At 41.5% G+C, this 18,056-nt stretch overlaps 1 protein-coding gene across 20 annotated transcripts in view; it reads right to left on the bottom strand.

Moving 5' to 3' along the window:
* The window catches only part of DST (dystonin), a 308,980-nt gene that overhangs the window by 70,415 nt on the left and 220,509 nt on the right, over positions 1 to 18,056 (bottom strand). For all 20 annotated transcript variants that reach the window (XM_061989556.1, XM_061989537.1, XM_061989540.1 and 17 more), the window contains 5 exons: positions 17,788 to 17,917; positions 15,036 to 15,235; positions 13,154 to 13,649; positions 10,733 to 12,207; positions 1,012 to 1,173 (listed from right to left, as the gene is read on the bottom strand). In XM_061989556.1, the coding sequence (XP_061845540.1) occupies positions 1,012 to 1,173; positions 10,733 to 12,207; positions 13,154 to 13,649; positions 15,036 to 15,235; positions 17,788 to 17,917 (2,463 nt within the window). The remainder of the gene's footprint in view (positions 1 to 1,011; positions 1,174 to 10,732; positions 12,208 to 13,153; positions 13,650 to 15,035; positions 15,236 to 17,787; positions 17,918 to 18,056) is intronic.

Genomic DNA, 18,056 nt, shown 5'->3' with positions numbered 1-18,056 from the left:
AGGAGAAGAAAATGAGCACTGTTTCTACTTCCCACTCTTTCCATTTTTCAACAGCACCTACTGCTGGAAGAGAACTTTTCAAAAAGCACAGAAAAACACCTACAGCCAGTTTTCCAAAGCAGTAGTACCTTCCAGTGTTTCAAACAAAACAATCCTATATGCTGTAAAGTAAAAGTGCCACTAGTCAGGGAAAGTCAGGCTGTACCCCTGCTCTGTGCAGTGCACAGAGTATGAATGAAAACAGAGTAAAAAAACTTGTGAACAGAGACTGAAGGACAACTTTTTGAAAGTGGCTGGCTACAAACAACATAGCTACTTTTCCTATGAATGTGTCACAGCTTGGAGGAGGCTGAGAGAAGACCTCATTAATACTAACAAGTATTTAAAAGGTGCGTGTCAAGGGGATGGGGCAACACTTTTTTCTGTAGTGTCCAGTGATGGGACAAGGGATAATGGAAGGAAGCTGGAACCCAAAAGCCTCCACTTAAGTTTAAGGAAAAACTACTGTTCAGGTGAGGGAGACCTGTCACAAGCTGCCCAGGGAGGTTGTGGAGTCTTCTTCTCTGGAGGTTTTCAAAACCCGCCTGGACACGTTCCTGAGTGACCTGATCTAGGTGAACCTGCTAGAGCACTGGGGTTGGACTAGATGATCTTTAGATGTCCCTTCCAACACCTGTGATTCTGTGACAATTCCAAGCTTTCTGACTGGACTATCAAACTTTCCTGCTCTGTTTAAGCAGGAAGGAGCAGAGAGTGCTACAGGAGTATTTCCTCAATAAAAACCCAGGACAGACCCATAGAAGGCTTGACAAAACCTTACAAATAATAGTAATACCTCTGGTACTCGTGATACAAATCTTATCCTCAGAATTACCAACAAAGTGATTGGGCAAAGTAATATAACACATTTCATAGTGGATATTTAATTTCCTGTATTTTCAAAGATGTCAGCAAGCAAATAACCAAAAAGCAGAACACAACAAAAGAAGAATAATATACAAAAATAATAACCTTCTTATTAAGAGTCTTCCATCGGGTGTTGACATCTTCGAGGTCATGTTCAAGGTTTTCTATGTTGGTACTTTTAGCAGCACTTTGAATAAGGCCTTGACCCAGCCAATTTACCTCCTGTTGTTTTACTTGCAGGGGTTCAATTTCTTCTTTCTGGAATACCTGCAGTTGAAATCCAAGATACACATGAAACACTGTATCTTGTGACATAAAAGCCACCTGGTGTTTACATCACAGTACATAACAACAACAAAATTGCATAAAACTGATGTATAGAAGAAAGGAAATCATTCTTCATCAGCACCTTCTTAAAAAAATAATAAATCTCAACAGAATAGACACAATATAAACAAAGGAAATGCAATACACCATAGGCGGAAAATGATGAACGTTTCCACAAGTAGTTTTAGAGAGGAAGGAAAGGGAGAGAAGAGGGAAAGGAGTTTGTTGGTTTGGGTTGGGTTTTTGTTGGGTTTTTTTTTTTTGGGTGGGGGAGGGGGACAATCTGTTCAATTATCTGTCCACAAAGTTTACCAAAAAAATGGCACTGAGGGATTATTAGGTTGTCCTCAAATAAACAAAGACACAGCAAGAGACACAACTGAGCAATTTTTTTTTCCTAAATAGGGCAAAAGCAAAAGTTTTAACTTCAAAAAGCAGTGAAGGAAGAGATATTTTCAGGTAGCTTCTAGGAGAATAGTGACAAGAGAGGAGAAGGCACCACAGATGCTGTTGAAACAGTATCCCAGTGGACACCGAGGAGAATGGGCTTTCATTCAAAGGGATAATCTTGCAAATTACCAGAGCTTTGACCATACAAAACCAGCAGTTTGAGCAGTTTTTCTGTTTGCTTTATTTTATTCTTTCAGGTATTTAAGCTTTTTCAGAAACAGATTATTACCATTAGCAACAGTAATGTAAATTTCCATTTGTATTCAGCTGTGTTAGGCTGCAGGGACACCGGTGTCAATGAGATCAGAAAATGGCCTGAAGCCCCTGAATTAATTACACAGGCCAGTGAAAAATAACCAATGAATAAACAATGCTAAAGAATGCTCAACTTTTGACCCTAAATCCGTCTTTTTCTATAGCAGCATTCAGTAACAGTTTTGGTGTACACTTGCTGCATTCAAAGCAACCTTTCTCAGCATCCTGAAAAGCAGGAATCACTTTGAACACACCAACGACTCTCTTTCGCAGGGAACACAGTGTGGCAAGTGATTGCTTTTAAAGCAGCAGACCCTCAGGTGGCTGAGCACGCTTCCACCAGCTTGACAAGTCAATCTAGAAGCCAGAGCAACTACACCAAACACGAGGGGTAAAATAAATTAAGCCACTCTAACAATTTTGTTCCTATGCACAAAGAAACCTGAAAACTCTAAGACTCTGGTTACATGAGACTAGAGAGAGTGCAATCAGCTGGCTGTTCCCAAAAAAAGGCAAAAGGCTTGTGTTTTTGTTGCAGCAGAATAATATTTCCACACAGCATCAAAAACAAATTCTTCTTTTATGTGCCATAAAGCCTCACCTTTTGAGAGCAACGTCCTGCCACAGAAGGACTGATCTCCACAATCTGCCCTTTAAAAACGCATGCATTCTTTGCAGGGAGAAGCTTAAAATAAATTACAATTATTGCTGAGGCCAAAGTTTACCAGAACAACTTAGCAACAAAGCTTGAAGCATCTCAGATTTCAACCAGAGTGGGAAGAAAAAAATCACAGACCCGACAAACACCCTTTCCTTATTACAAAGCGTCACTTCTTACTCTCTTACCTCACCCACCACTCGCGAAGCCCTGCAAGATCCCGAGCTTGTAAACTACTACCGTAACGTCAGATCTGCCTTTCTGGCACGTAAATGCAAAGGGCGGCTTACAGAAGAGGCGGTGAGCCTTTAATCTTTGCTTTGGAAACCGCAACGATCTGATACTCTTGCTTACACCTTGATGAGCAGAGGCTGCTCGGGCTGAGCCCCCGGGCCGCAGCTGCCCTTGAACGGCGAGGCCGGTGACTGCGCTCTGCGCTACGGCCGGACGCCGACGCGGGAGCTCGGGGGATAAACCCCCCTGCCCCCGCTCCGGCCAAGGAACCATCTCGCTGGGCATCTGCCCCCAGCTCACTACCTACGCTGACCACCTCACCTCCTGTGCGCATCACATAGATGCGTATGTAGAAGACACTGGCATCTGCGGAATTAATCACGAAAACCGACATTTTTTTTTGCAACAACACAACTTAAAGAATGCTTTAAACAAGTATCTTTAGGGATGAACTCTAACTGCTTCACAAATCTATAGATTTTAATTACCTTGTTAGACAATAGGCCATTGCAGACTGTATCCAAGGTTTCTTGGATGCCAGTAGTCCAGATATTGCCTTTACTTCTCCCTGGGAAAGCTTTTGGACAGTTTACAGGACTATCTAATTCAAGTTGTTGAACAGAAAATCCCATTTCATTTGAGCCTGTAGGTGCTATGGATTCCTCCGTTGATAAAATGTCGTATGTTGCTAAATCCGAGTCACTAGTATTTAGAGAAACATTTGTGTAACAAACGTCTAAATGAGGAGGTGCATCATCCACATAATCCTCCTCAACTGTTGTGACTCGTGTTTTAATTTTTTCACGAACTTCATACACACTTTCTGCCTCATTTTTGTCACGGGAAATACCTCTTCCACCACTTTGAAGAGAATCTTCATGTGACAGAGCTTCATCTTGGAAAACTTCTAAGTGAGAGTATTTCACCCCCATCTCTACTTGGTCACTCTCACATGTCTGTGCATTGCTTTGCTTTACCTTTTCAGAGGGCATAATATCATGCATAGCCAATCTGCAGCTTTCTTTGACAGGGACACTGCTGCTAGCAAGCAGTGGGGTTTGCTGCTCTCTGCATATTGCTGGGAAGTATGGTCTGAACTGACCTACTGCATGGATATCTTCTGCAGAAGATAAACTTTGTGATTGAGTTTGCTCTCCTGCTAACAGTGTATCTTGTTTCTCCTCCCTTTCTGTTGGAGGGCTGCACAAACCAGAGTCATCCTCTTCGGAGGTAAGAGAACTTGTACCCCATTTGCATTTGCCTGACCTAACTGTATCTGACATATCAACAGTTTCATTAAAGGAACATTCACTTTTATTCGTGTAATCCGAAAAATTGGGTGGAACAAACATTCTCCAAGATCGCCTGTGCTCCTTCTTTTCTGTGTGAGACTTGGGTTTGGGCAATCCAGCTGTCCGAATTATATCGTTGTTCAGCTTGAGGGCATCAAAAATCATTTTTTCATCTAACTTGTTAGCTTCACGGCTTCGGAGCTCAAAAACACTGGAAGAAGTAAGAGCACCATTGGAGCACAAAGTGCTGATGTCCAGCGTTCTGTGACTGTAGGGTAAGGTCCGGTCTGTGAAATGCCTCGAGGAGAGGCTGCCCTTGGAGCCCGAATCAATCTGTTCATTCAGCCGCACAGTGTCATAGATGGACCTCTGAGGAACGTAGCAGTCCTCAATATTTAGATCTTCATCTTCTTCCCCTTTGCCAACACATGGAGGATTCTGACGTAGACAGTCCGGCCTGCTGAGAGGCTTCCCCATCCTGAGAGTATTCACACAGGTACACCACTACACCTCCGTCTTCATGGATATAGGAGAAACACGTAGAAAACACCAGCACGCTGAAGAATTATAGTAAACTTGCCCTTAGCAGAAGATGCATAGATACAAAATATACATAACTTATGAGGTGGCTGAGGTCGTTCATAATCAGTGCATCAGTTTAAAAGCAATGTGAGGCTTTTTTCCGCTCCTCTAAAATATAAAGTGCTTCAATAAGAAAGTATCAGAAACCTTCCAATGTCACAGCAAAACAAGTTATAGCAAAAAACAGCACTAGCTTAAGTACTTCAAACACTCCATGGAAGGCTTAATTTATTTTTCCAGGTCAGAATCTGCAGTGAAATCTCCTGAATAAGCCTTCCAAATGAACAAGCGTTACAGAAGGCAGCACATTATCTTCTGTAGGTGAAGGCTTAACTATAATCCATTTAACCGGTTTCCAGAGCACCCCTTCCTTTATAAATAAAACATGGTGCAGCTGCTTAAAAAGACAGAATCCACAGTGGATGTGCACGGTCCAGACCAAGGCACGAAGAAATCTTGGAGGAGAAAAATAAGTTAAATCCAGAACAGTAAGAATAATAAACCAGCCCTTTACTTTTTTTTGGCGGTAGCTATAAATAACCTTGATCCGAAAGGCAGCTTACGCTTCTCTTGTACCGAGCTTGTCCGGGGTGCCTCCACATGTCCCACAGGAAAACATCACTTTCTAGCAGCCAAGCCAGAGCGTCCTTAGAGAGCCGGAAAACAAATGTTTCAGGCCGATCCTCCCAATACTATCCCGGAGAGCTGTTTAAGGCAGCGCAGAGCCAAGCAGGCGCGGCGTGTCCCCCCGAAGGCACGGCAGGTTTGCGTTCGGCAGGTCCCCGGCTACCAGCTGCAGCTAGCGGGCTGCCCTCGCTCCTTCCTCCTCCTCGCCCAGGCGCAGCTTCGAAGAAGGAGGGGAGGGAGGGAAGCGGCTCTCCGCGGGCGCCGGCGCGTACCGCCCGGCGAGGCCGGCCAGCCCTCCAGCTCGCCCAGCGCTCCCGCCGGCGCCCGCCCAGCGCCGAGCCCGAAGAAACGCCCCGTTTCGCTCTCCAGGCAGCATCTGCTGCCGTCCCCCGCCCCCGGGGCGCTCCCCGCCTCCTCCCGGTCCCCGCGGTCCGCCGTGCCGCTGGCTCTGCCCGCCGGTGCGCTGCCGCGCCGTGCCGCGCCGTGCCGCGGTGGGGGCGGCGGGGCCTCGCCGCCCGCCCGCCGCTGACATCACTCCCGCCGCGGCCCGTGCGGGAGCGCTGGCGGAGCCGGCCGTGGCGGCCGGGCGAGCTGATGCCTCCGGGCCAGGGTGGCCCCGATCCAAAAGGCAGGCGGGGCACGGCGCGGCACGGTACGGGGAGCCGGCACCGCTCCAGCCGGCTCCTTGCCGGAGAGGAACGCTTTTCTTTCAGCCATCGTCCGCACCCCAGCACCCTGCCTGACAAAGCCGTCATTTAAATGGACGCTTCCACACAGAAGTTCAATTCAAAGTTTAGCCGTGTATTTTTAAAAAAGCAAAATCCCCCAGACTTGTCTTTAGCGATCAGGTCTTGGAGTAGTTCTGTATTACTCCATTTGATGTGCACAGAGAGGCGTGCAGTCCAGTTTTGATTCTCTTCAGGCGGGTTCCTGGCTCTGAGGTGACAGTTTAGGGTGGCTTTGTCTGGCAGAGCAACTGCCTTCTGAGGAATGGGGCAGCACCAAGCCACCCCGCTCCTGCCTAAAGAAACAGCAGAATGAGGAGAATAGGTATCTGTAGTTGGAAGACTTTTAAGTGAGACTCAGAGCAGCATAAAAAGAGTTTAACAGGACAAAGATTCAGGTTTTGGACATGCATGTTTTTTAAACACTGATGCTTTGCACCTACACTTCCAGTTCATCATCATGTAGATGAAGGGTTGGGAGACTCCCAGGTAACCCATCAACAGTAGAAACCATATCCCTAATGACCACAGACCTGCCCGGCTTGTGTGACAGCAGCCATCAGTTACAGTGACAATTCAGACCTCGCTTTAAGGACAGCATATGGCACTTAGTGCTGAAACATAACATGGGTATTAACTGCATTCAGATGGAGCTTCCCTTGTTAAGCAGCCAGCAGGATACTCTGTACATGTGAAACACAAACCCACCACACTTCTTGTTTATTGATTTATTTGATACACAGTCAGACACATATCAAAATACTGAAGTCAAGCGAGACAAATTCTCTCTTCCTACTCTGGTGATCAGCCCTAACATTAAAGTTATTTCAACAGATGTTCACCTCTTGATTCCCTAGTTGAGAATACATACTATTATGATAGTAAAGATGAGAAAAGCATTTTTTTGATGTCCTGTCATCTGTAGTTATCATCAACAAAACACCCACAAACAGCCCCTGACTGAATTCAAAGAGTGCTGAACCATTTTATAGGGAAGTTTATAACTGAAATGGGTCAGTATTTGCTCAATAGCAAAATGACTGTATTAACATCTTAAAAACCTTTTACCATTTTTCACCGTATCTGCTGAAGGTGATACAACAGTCGCTTTCAAAATCAATAGTTCAAAAAAAGACTGCAGAGTTGCTTATTTACCTTTGCTTTTCACCACAGATCATAACTCTAATAAATCCCTAGGAAGGTTAGTATCTTATTCCAGGGTTTGTAAACTGGTGCAAGAGAAATGCAACACATTCCATTTCTTACTGAACATAAATAGAAGCCTCTGATTATTCTTTCAACATTACCTGCCTTCAAAGTGAAAATCAGAGGACAGTCACTCTCTACACGACTAACAAGAGACCTGTAGATGTGGTGCTTAGGGACATGGTTTACTGGTGAACTTGGGCATGCTGGATTAATGGTTGGACTCAATGATCTTAAAGGTCTTTTCCAACTTAAATGATTCGATGATTCTATAACATAAGCCAATTAAAATCTTAGTTCCAGCTCACTGGCAGGAATACTCAGGCTAACTAAAAATTCTCATAAAGTCCAATTAGAAGGCAACATCTAACGACCACATCTACTTTTGTTCCAAAAATAAAAGCAAAAATCCAATGAACCATACAGTGATGAAAGCTGTAACAGTGCCATGTCAGTTTTACTAAGAAGAATGCCTTTTAACGGCCACAGAGAGAATTGTGCAAAGGCTTCAAGAAGTAAAATAATTCAACATTGTGGGGTTTTTTGTTTCAGAGAGACGCTAGCTGCAAGTAATGCGTCTGTGGGGCTAGCCGAATCCAGCATTTTGTTCAGGCCTTTTGCACAATTGTGCTTTCCTTTTGAAGAAAGGTGGCAGACTCAGCGTACCTCAACAGACCTAATTTACTGACATTTCCTTTTAGTACCAATCCATGCATTGTGTACAGACTTTGGGGATAAAAAATGTCTAACAAAGCTGAGTTAATTAGTAATTAATTCTTCATTTGACTATATACTTCCTGGAGTACTTTGTGAAGTAAGAGTCATGGTTCTACTTTCAAATGAACTTCACTGGCCATTTTCATTTACAGAAAGCAAAGTTTATAGTTGCATTGTAAATAAATACAGTTTAACACTGACAATATCTAAATTCAATTTAACACTCTATACTGACTGGAGTAAGTAGATTACAAAGAAGGAAAAGAAAAAAAACAAGTATAGGTAAGTGTATATATGTTTTTAAACATATATAAAATACAACTCAAAGCCTGTTTATTTCTTTTAAATAACTGTGCATTTTAATGGCATACCAAGAAAATGCACAAAGCTCTAACTCTTTGTACACAAAAATTGGTCAAACCACAAAACCACCTCTGGCCAATGACATGAGATTCTTCCCTGAAGAGAGTGAAGATTTCATATGAATAAATCTATCTACTAAAGAACAACTCTCCTGCTTTACTCTTGAGGAACAGAAGTTGATTGTACTTGACCACAGAAGCTAAAGCCATAAGGAGCTAGACTGTGGTTTTGTGGCCACAGCCACATTTTCAGGTTGTGTATGTTTGCGTACGTGCAAATACACTGCAAGTGGAGCAGGATTTGTGGGAGCCAGCCTTCCTACAGTTTGCTGCCTCAGGTAAAATTGCTCTCTGGAGGGGCAAAAAGTATGGGGAGGTACATTACCCACTCTAATTTTGCTGTGCCCCAGTAGCACTCATACCAAGTATTAGGAGAATAATTGTTGATCCTTAACCTCCTGCCGCCAACTATCCATTTGGTACCTACCACCCTCACCTGGTAAAATTTCCCATTCTCATCTTCCTATTTCCTTTCTTTAAAGGCTTTCCACTCTGCTGCTTAATTCCTGCATTTGCTCTTTACTTATTTAAACAATCCACTCATCTTTTTCTATTTTTTCACCTCGCATTTAATGGCACTGTGTTTTCATACATAAGCAAAAGTATGGCCTAAAAGAATTGCTTCAAGCAAAACACGTTTCTAAACTTATAAATATCTAATATAAATACAATCCGGGAGTAGATTTGTGGATATAATCATACTAATATCACTCTTCTTTACACCTCTCCATGGTTTTTTTGCCACACAAGCTCTTTGATTGCAGAGACACTGTCTCCCCACAGGTCTGCACAGCCCAGAGAAGGCTCTCACTGCTCCTGAAGTGCACAATTGCCGTGTCTTGTCCACACACACACACACACACAAAGACCTGAAGCTACACCTCGTGTTTGAAAATGCAAGAAATGTGGTAAAATCATAAATCACAAATTGGCTACAACTGAAATCCTGTACAGTTAGTGTGAACAACAGCAATCACAACAGGCTCTTTTGCTATTTTCTGATACTCAAAGTGTTTTATTAACTATATACAAAGAAAAGCCATTTGTTTCTCTTATAAATGGAGATAGGCTTGTTAGGACAGTCAGCAATACAATTTTAATCCTCCCAGTCTAATGGAATGTCCTCATAATATAACTATTTGTTCAAGATTTTTGTCTCTATATATGCATTCTGGAAGACCATCAAAACTCAGAGTCACTTGCATGGAAATTCCCAGATTAAACTTTCCCTTTTTCATTCTCCTTTCTAATAGGGTTCAGTTTAAACACACAAAACACACCCTCTGTTGGGCCAAGCATGTAATGACTTTTTTTCCAAGGTCATCCTTTTAACAGCATGGTTCATCAAGCCCTGCTACAACGATTTGTTTTTGTGATTAACTGTGAACTAATGTACAAGTCACACAAACATCTGAATCAATATTAAGACTGAAATGAAATCAAAGCAACACAGAATACTCAGTTCTACTGTACAGACGTTAGGAGACTGATGATGTTTTTCAAACACTGCTTTTTAAATTATGTATCCTTCCAGCAAGCACTGGAAATTCATTTATTGTAACCTAAAGCATGCAAGTATCAGTACTTCACTGCAGCACCAAAGCACAATTAACATCCACTATCACTGCAATGTATTTTTTTGAGCTGGACACGGATTGCTAACTGGCACATGAAAAAGCTACACACAGTACATTTTGGGTAAGGATGCTATAGTACATTCCTAATATAAAAGGGGTCTTATTTTACCTGATTTCTTCTTACTAGTATGTTTCTAGGTAAGGATGGGATTAAGTGAGGTAAAACTGGCCAGTGCACCAGAACAGAAAACAGCAAAAGGCCAGTTCTTAAACCTAGACATGCTGAAGCCTATACCCATGTGAAAACAACTACTTGGATGAGCAAAGTGAACGTGAGCCAGTACATGAACAATGGAGTCTAAAACTCACATCACAGTGAGGAAGGAGGTTTGTGTAATACATGGACATCAGAACACAGACAATATGCAGTTCTCAAAAGCAGAAATGGTGGTTGAATCGCATAGGCTAATGAGATAATGAAGAGATGTGAAGAGTGAACTGGGGTGCAGGAATTGTGACCTGGGTGCAGGAATTGTGACCTGGATGCAAAGTTACCAACATCTGACATGCTGTAGCAAAAGAAAGCTGCTGTGTAGCACGACAAAGCAGATAAAAAGCATACAGGTAGCATACTGCTGTGAAACAAGACACCTCCAAAGTCTGTACTTGATCCATCCATTTCACAATCATATGTAATAAAACTGCACTGTGGTAAAATAATTTATAGTAGTCAGAAAGAAATCAGTCTTCCTACCTTGAATGTATTCAGCTGCTGATTAATAGTGTCTGTTTCCATTCCAACAGGACCTTGGGACTCTTCATGTTCTTCAGCTCTCCCAAGCAGGCTGGAAAATTCTTTTAGCTTACTGTAAAACTCCTCAACACGCCTGATAGTATCCTCCACTTGGTCTTCCCTGGCTTTTGCTCTGTCTAGTAGCTTCTTACACTGTTTATTTAAAGCTTCCAAGTCTCTTTTTATTCCAACAAGATCAGGAGAAGCTTCAGCTTCTGTGGCTAGCATAATTTTACAGCTTTTATTAGCATTTTCATTATTCATTATAAGATCCTCCAGCTTTTTCAGGAAATGTTTTATGTCCTCTCTCTGTGACTGCAGTACCTTGAGATCTCTCCCCACTGGAGCCATGCTATCAAGTTCATCATCAAACTCTGCAAACTGAGAGAACATCTCTCGGATGCTGTTTTGGAAATGGCCAATTCCCTGAAGTTTTGTCTCTAAGAACGAGCACCTGTCTTCAACCTGCTGGTTCACTGCAGTGTATTCTTGTTCCAAGGATTCAGCTTGGAGCAAAAGGTTAGAAACACCTGCTGAATCTGAAGCTTCTACTACTAGGTCTTGGGCAAGCTTTTTTGCTAAGTCAACACGAGGCTTTAAAGCCTGTAAGGCTTTCTGCTGGGCCTGCATCATCAACAGGTGTTTGCTACTGAATGACTGAGGTCCAAGTGAGTCATGAGCTTCCAGATGTTCTTTGGCACTTTTAAGCTGTTTTTCAGTTTCCCTGCATGATTCCTGAAACTCTTTCAGCCTTTGCGACATAGCTTCCAAGCACTCTCTCTTCTTATGTAATTGTTCAGTGACCACGTTCACTTTCTGATTCAGCATCTTAGTTTCTTCTTGAACAATTTCTTTATCTGTTTGGCTTGCACTAAGCAAACTTTCAGCAGTATTATTTAACAGCTCCACCATCCCATGGTGTTTATCCAGGTCCTTCTGCCAGGCCTTCACCTGAACAATAGAATTCTCTATTTCAGTAGGGTTTATGCCAACTTTTAATTCACACAGGTTGCTTTGGCACTTCTCTATCCATGGCTGTAGATTTTCTACATGCTGCTTGTATTTGAGGGCTTTCTCCAGACAATCTGATAATTTATCTTGCCTTTCTTTTACCTGCTTATTGATTTCATCCCAGTTACTTCTGATCGCGGCAATTTGGGACTGTAATGCTGCTTTGTCAGCCCCTGGAGTCTTCTGTAAGATACTTTCTCCTTCTGCAACAATTTTTTCATATGAACTTATCTGATCAGTTATAGTCTTTTCAAAATCCTTTTGTTCTTCAACTAGTGATTGCAAGGCATCAAGTTTGGCTGATACAGGACAAGCCTGGTTCAACTCTTCTTTCTTTTTGCCTAGCCAGGCCTGAAAGTCCTTAGACATTTGCTGGAACTGATGAGAAGTGGCATATGCCGACTGAAGCTGCTGAACATGGTTATCTACAAAACAGAAGACAGCACAGAGGTTCATTGTCAGAATTTGCTAGTATTCAGTGAAGAAATAATAATAAATACTGATTTTATTATCAGTAATCATTAATGGAAGGACAGTTGGTCCTTAGTACACAACACTGGAAGACAACCAAGTCAACCATTTCTTGCAAGGGACAAACTGGTGCCTGTACTACAGTAAAGAGCTGAACAGTGAAGGCATCTGGACATGAATCAAATTAGGTGAGCTCAGCCAATCTGTGTCTACATGAATCTCATTTAGGAAGATTTCGGGGGTAAAAAACACATAGTCATGCTTCATGGTATTATGATGTGTAAGCACAGGGAATATTAAGCAACCTAGCCTAGCAGTGTCTAACTCCCAGCCTGCAGGCACACAGAGATCCTTTGAAGATCCTCGTGACCAGAGGAAATTAAAAAGCTAAAATTGAAGCTGTTGGAGAGAACAAAGTATGATACTGCTTGCAGTGTATTCTTTGCTCAGTTCCGCAGTTCACATAGAAAGCTGCAGACTGTCAGCCTCCTTCTGTCACAGGCAGTTTTATACAATTCCCACTGTGTTTCAATAAGCCATTAACCGGTGCTTCACTAAAAAACACAATTCTGGCTTACACTTTGCACCTGTAGAATTAGGTAGCCCAATGGACAGCATCCACTTTTGGCATTCCAATTAACTGAAGAAGCATCTGAAGGAGGAGATGAGAAAAGCAACCCTGCTATTGTGCTTCAAACTCTCTCCCAAATTGATCACTAGAGATCCCAAGTATTGTTTTTACCTTTTCAAGGTATGGGGATTCTTCTATATTCTAATGTAAAACTGCTTTAGGAATGGAGTGGATAGAGAGTTGGCATTAGGCTCAGCTCACTCAACACCTCTATATATGATGCTTTACTCTGTGCCTCAGTTACTATTTTCCTTTAAATAAATACTAACCCGATCTTTGCTCAATATCCTTAAATGACTTTAAGATGCCATCTAACTGTCTTGTAAGTTCTGCTTTCAAATACTCTTCTCCAACCAGCGTTGACAGCTCTTCACAAAGAGCTTGAGCAGCATTTATGTTCTTCATTTCATGTTCTATTTCCTCTTTCATTTCTCTAGCAATTTCCAGTTGTTGTTTCACAGCATCAGGTTGTGTATTCACAGCCAGGCCGCTGCTTAGTTTGCTATCCAAGGCACTTAGTTTATCAGATAGACTTCTGAGCAGACTTTGATACTCTGTGCTTTTCACAATAGCTTGGTCAATTCGGTCACATCTGTTCCTCAGTTGGCCAGTTAGACTGTCCCATTTTTGTGCCACAGCTGCCAATTGCTCTTTTACAATTTCATGGGAAGGTGGATGTTCGCCAGGTCTCTTCAGAATCCCTTCACCAGCCATAGTTAACTGCTCATACTGTGGCTTTCTGGTGTCAAACTCTTTGAGCAGAATCTGGGGAAAAAAAAAATTAAAAAACATTTACCTAAAGAAAAAAAGAAGCTAAGTGCTTCTGACAAAAAACATGTAGAATTTGTTCTAGCTAAGCTTTCTTATTGAGTAATCAATCTCCAAGTTTAAAAGCCAGTGAAATAATTGCATCTCCTACACATGAACTGTGTTGTTTCCAAGCATTTACATCAAAGAACCAGAAAAAATGAGTTTAATTTATACATCATCTAATAGAAATTCAGTCAGTAAATACAGGTAAACAATGAATTCCGTTAATACTACAGTAATTAACTGTACCATGTAAAATAATCACTGTTTCAAGAAATGTCTTCTTTCCTAGACAGCTTTGATATTTCTCTTAAGACAGAACTTCAAAGAAGGTGTATTATGACATAATATTGCAATGTTTTATTATAGCACAGAGAATATTTGGATAATTCACAAAATGACTGAATGTGTACTGCAAGACCTTTAAAGTTTATATCAGTGGTTCCCAGTACTGGAGGGGGATTGACAGTGAGTCACAGTGCTTGCAGAAGAAGGGGTAAATATCATAGTTTTACTTTACAGAACATACCAAACGCTTTAAGTCACTTAGGTTTAACTTTTAAGGACTGTTAAGTGATGAGCTGTCTATATTTTTTAAGCACTTACGAGCCAATATGAATTCATTTTCACATAGTATCAGAACGTAGTTCATGTTTTAAACACTTCATTTTAATCAATATTGATATGCCAACTTTAATAATATTTTTGCAAAATGAAAATGGTATTTCTCATCACAGTTTGAAGTAACTGGCAGCAATAGAAATGTTTGAAATTACAATTTCTAGTTTCTGCAACTCTGACTTTTGTTTCTTCTGAACACAGTTTGCTGTATTTCTGTGAGTAAACTACTCCACTTTTTCATTACATTTTTTCTTCAGTCTTTCACACTCTTGGCCCTGTATGTATTCACAGTACTGCATTTCACTTGCCTTTTAGCTACTGGCACAGTGAATGAAATCTTCAAAAGCTAGTTCTAGGCCACAGACTGTATATGACGACTGACCATAAAATGTTGCATACATACTCAAGTTGGTAAAATCTCAAAGAATTTCATTTGACTACAGAGAAACCATAGTATGGTCGAAATTTAAAACCAGTATTAGACCATCACTATCTCCTCAACATTTTCCTCCTTTAGTTGTTCTATCTCTCTTCACTCTTACCATTTTTTTTCTTGTAATTACTATAGTCAAGTATGACTTAAGGTGATGTTTGCTGATAAACATATGTAATGGCTTGTGCTAACTGTGCTGTATTCAATCTAGAGTACAACAGTACTTTGCTAAATAGCAGAAAAAGCAGAAGAAACTTAAATCAGTAACTCATGTTGGTACTACTTACCTGAACCTGTTGCTTTTGTGTATTCAGCATATTAGGATCAATGGATAGCGGTCCCAGAACGCTGACCATTAGCTCCTTTTCTACAAGCCAGTGCTTTAGCTGAGCTTCTGCTGTCTGGAACTGGGTCAGGTAATTTGAAGACTCCTCTAATTTTTGTTGTCTTTCAGATGTAACTTGATTGAGCTCTTTCCATTTGGAATCTAACAATGATAATGTTAACATATCGCATGCATGTTCAGCAGATAGGTTGTCAGAGAGCAGACTATATATGAAATATAAACAGAGCACTCTAATAAGGCTTCTTGCTGATTAAATCCAGATGCCTTATTGAAGTGACTCGGCAAATACATCTTTAACTGTCAGATCCATATTCACTCTGAAGCTTAGCACAGCCATGTGTTGAATTTTTAGAGCAATGAATATACAACATGTAACAAAATTGGATTACAATATTACTAAATGAAATATCATCAAATTCAGGCTTCAGTGTCAAATGAAGAAAAAGCCAAAAGGCTGTATTCAGTTTTAACTGAGATGCCTGATTTGCATAGACAACAGCTTACATGGACCCACTCTGTGATGGGTGGAAAACTGTCTGGATGGGAGTGGGCCCAGGGAGTCATAGTGAATGGAGTTAAACCCACTTGGCTGCCAGTCACCAGTGGTGTTCCCCGGGGCTCAGCGTTGGGGCCTCTCCTGGTTAACACCTTTATCAGTGATCTGTATGAGGGGATCAAGTGCACTCTCAGTAAGTTTGCAGACTTACTGCAAAGCTGGGTGGGGTGTGTAGATCTGCTTGAGGGCAGGAACTCTCTTCAGAGAGACCTGCACAGACTGCAGCAATGGGCAGAGGCCAATGATTTTTAAACAAAGCCAAGTGCCAGGTCCTGCACTTCGGCCACAACAATCCCAGGCAATGCTACAGGCTTGGGGAAGAGTGGCTGGAAAGCTGTCTGGCAGAAAAGGACCTGGGGATGTTAATCAACAGCCAGCTGAACATGAGCCAGCAGTGTGCCCAGGTAGCCAAGAAGGCCAATGGCATCCTGACCTATACCAGTAACAGTGTTATCAGCGGGGCCAAGGATGTCCACAAGTGATTGTACTTGGCAGTGGTTGGCACTGGTGAGGCAGCACCTCCAATACTATGTCCATTTCTGGGCCTCACACTACAAGAAGGACATTGAGATGCTGGAATATGTCCAGAGATGGGCAACAAAGCCCACAAAGGATTTGGAGAATGACTCATGAGGAGTTGCTGAGGGAGCTGGGAATGTTTAGACTAGAGGAGGCTGAGAGGAGACTTGATCACTCTCTGCAACTACCTAAAAGGAGGTGAGGATTGATCTCTTCTCTCTAATAATGAATGACAGGACACAAGGAAACGGGCTGAAGTTGTACCAGGAGAGGTTTAGATTGCACATTAGGAGGAAAATTTCACCAAGAGAGTTATGAAGCATAGGAACGAGTTGCCCAGGGAGATGATGGAGTCACCATCCCTGGAGATATTCAAAAGTCACGTAGATGAGGTGCTGAAGGACATGGTTCAGTTTAGTGATGGACCTGGCAGTGTGAGGTTGGAGTCGATGATCTTAAAGGTCTTTTCCAAGTGTAACAATTCTATGATTCTAAATCTTCTTGCTTAAACAGATATTTTTCCAAGTGTGAGCAGAAGCCCTAATTTAGGCTTCTATGCTGAACAGCCCTCCTCTCTCAAATGTCTGTATTAGGACCCAGTGGAGATTAACTACCTCATTTAGACATCTAACCCAGGCCCTGAGTAACAGGCAATGAAAATACTTCTGCACAGAGGTATTTCAAAAGTGTGTGTAAGCTTAGGTTCACATCTGGGCTAAAATATGATCTCTTCCACTTGTGCCAAGTGCCTTCCAAAGTAGCCACTGAGTCTTGTAACTTCCCCCTTCCTTCTGTGATACGGTGCGTGCTTGCTCAATCAGCTCTGATATTTGCAAATTCTCTTTGGCCCTGAATTTTAACTGTTTTTTGAGTTTCTTTTGCCACTTTGCTATCATCGACTTAAGTTCATTCTGTATTAACTCCCTTTCAATACTACTCAAGTTCTGTTGGAGACCTTACTCGCTACTTAAACTTTTCAGAGTTTCACTTGCAAATGTGATAGATTGGAAAAAATATCAGCTTTAAAATTACTGTTGGTCTAGCTATAGAAAGGTCTATCAGTATGAGACAAGATTTCCCAACATTTTATTTAAAATATTACAAACCTCAGAAGAATTTTTAAAAGCTCATGACAATTACGCACTGCAGTATCTCAAAAGCTATTGTTCAAACATGGTCATTTCCATTTTTGGGGGGCAAAATTTACGGAATTGGTTTTAGATGATGTCAAAAAACCATAAAATTACAAAAGCCACTAATTCATGGGAAAAAAGCATGCAGAACTGCACTACCAACAACTCAAACTGCTCTTTACTTGAAATTAGAATTAACTTAATTTGTTATATTTTGTAAGAAAAATAACATAATAATCTGGAGCATTAACTGACCAGTCAAGTTTTAGTTGCATACTGTTCGAAAAAGATGAAGCCCTCTCAAACAGGGAGTCAAGCTATAGCCTCTCTCAACTGCAATTATATAAATTCAAAGCCTATAGACATCAGTGGAGGTAAGAGGGAGCAAGATATTAAAAATACTAGTGATTGCTAATACTTTAAAAAACCCACAATAAAACAACTTCCAAACCAGCCTGAGGTGTAATACAGCTTTCCTTAAGTACCTATTTTGTCCAGCATTTGTCTCCACTTGGGTGCCTCAGAAGAGCCAGGGTTCTTCTCCAACAGCTCTGTCACTTTGTCCTTCAGTTCTTGCACTTTATTTGCACTTTGCTTTAATTCAGTTTCAAAAAGCTACAAATTCAAGTGACAAAATGAGTAAGTAAGAGACTAAAGAAGAACGATAAAGTTTGAAGTTCATAATACTGAGATGCCAAGCATGAAGATAATACGTATCTAACACTTAATGTGTTTCTCTGCTTAGCATGTGTTT

Source organism: Colius striatus, chromosome 2 (genome assembly GCF_028858725.1).
Source record: "Colius striatus isolate bColStr4 chromosome 2, bColStr4.1.hap1, whole genome shotgun sequence".
NCBI classification, from domain to species: domain Eukaryota; kingdom Metazoa; phylum Chordata; class Aves; order Coliiformes; family Coliidae; genus Colius; species Colius striatus.
Note: the sequence above shows the minus strand (reverse complement) of the source record. Positions and strands in the feature narration are given on the sequence as shown.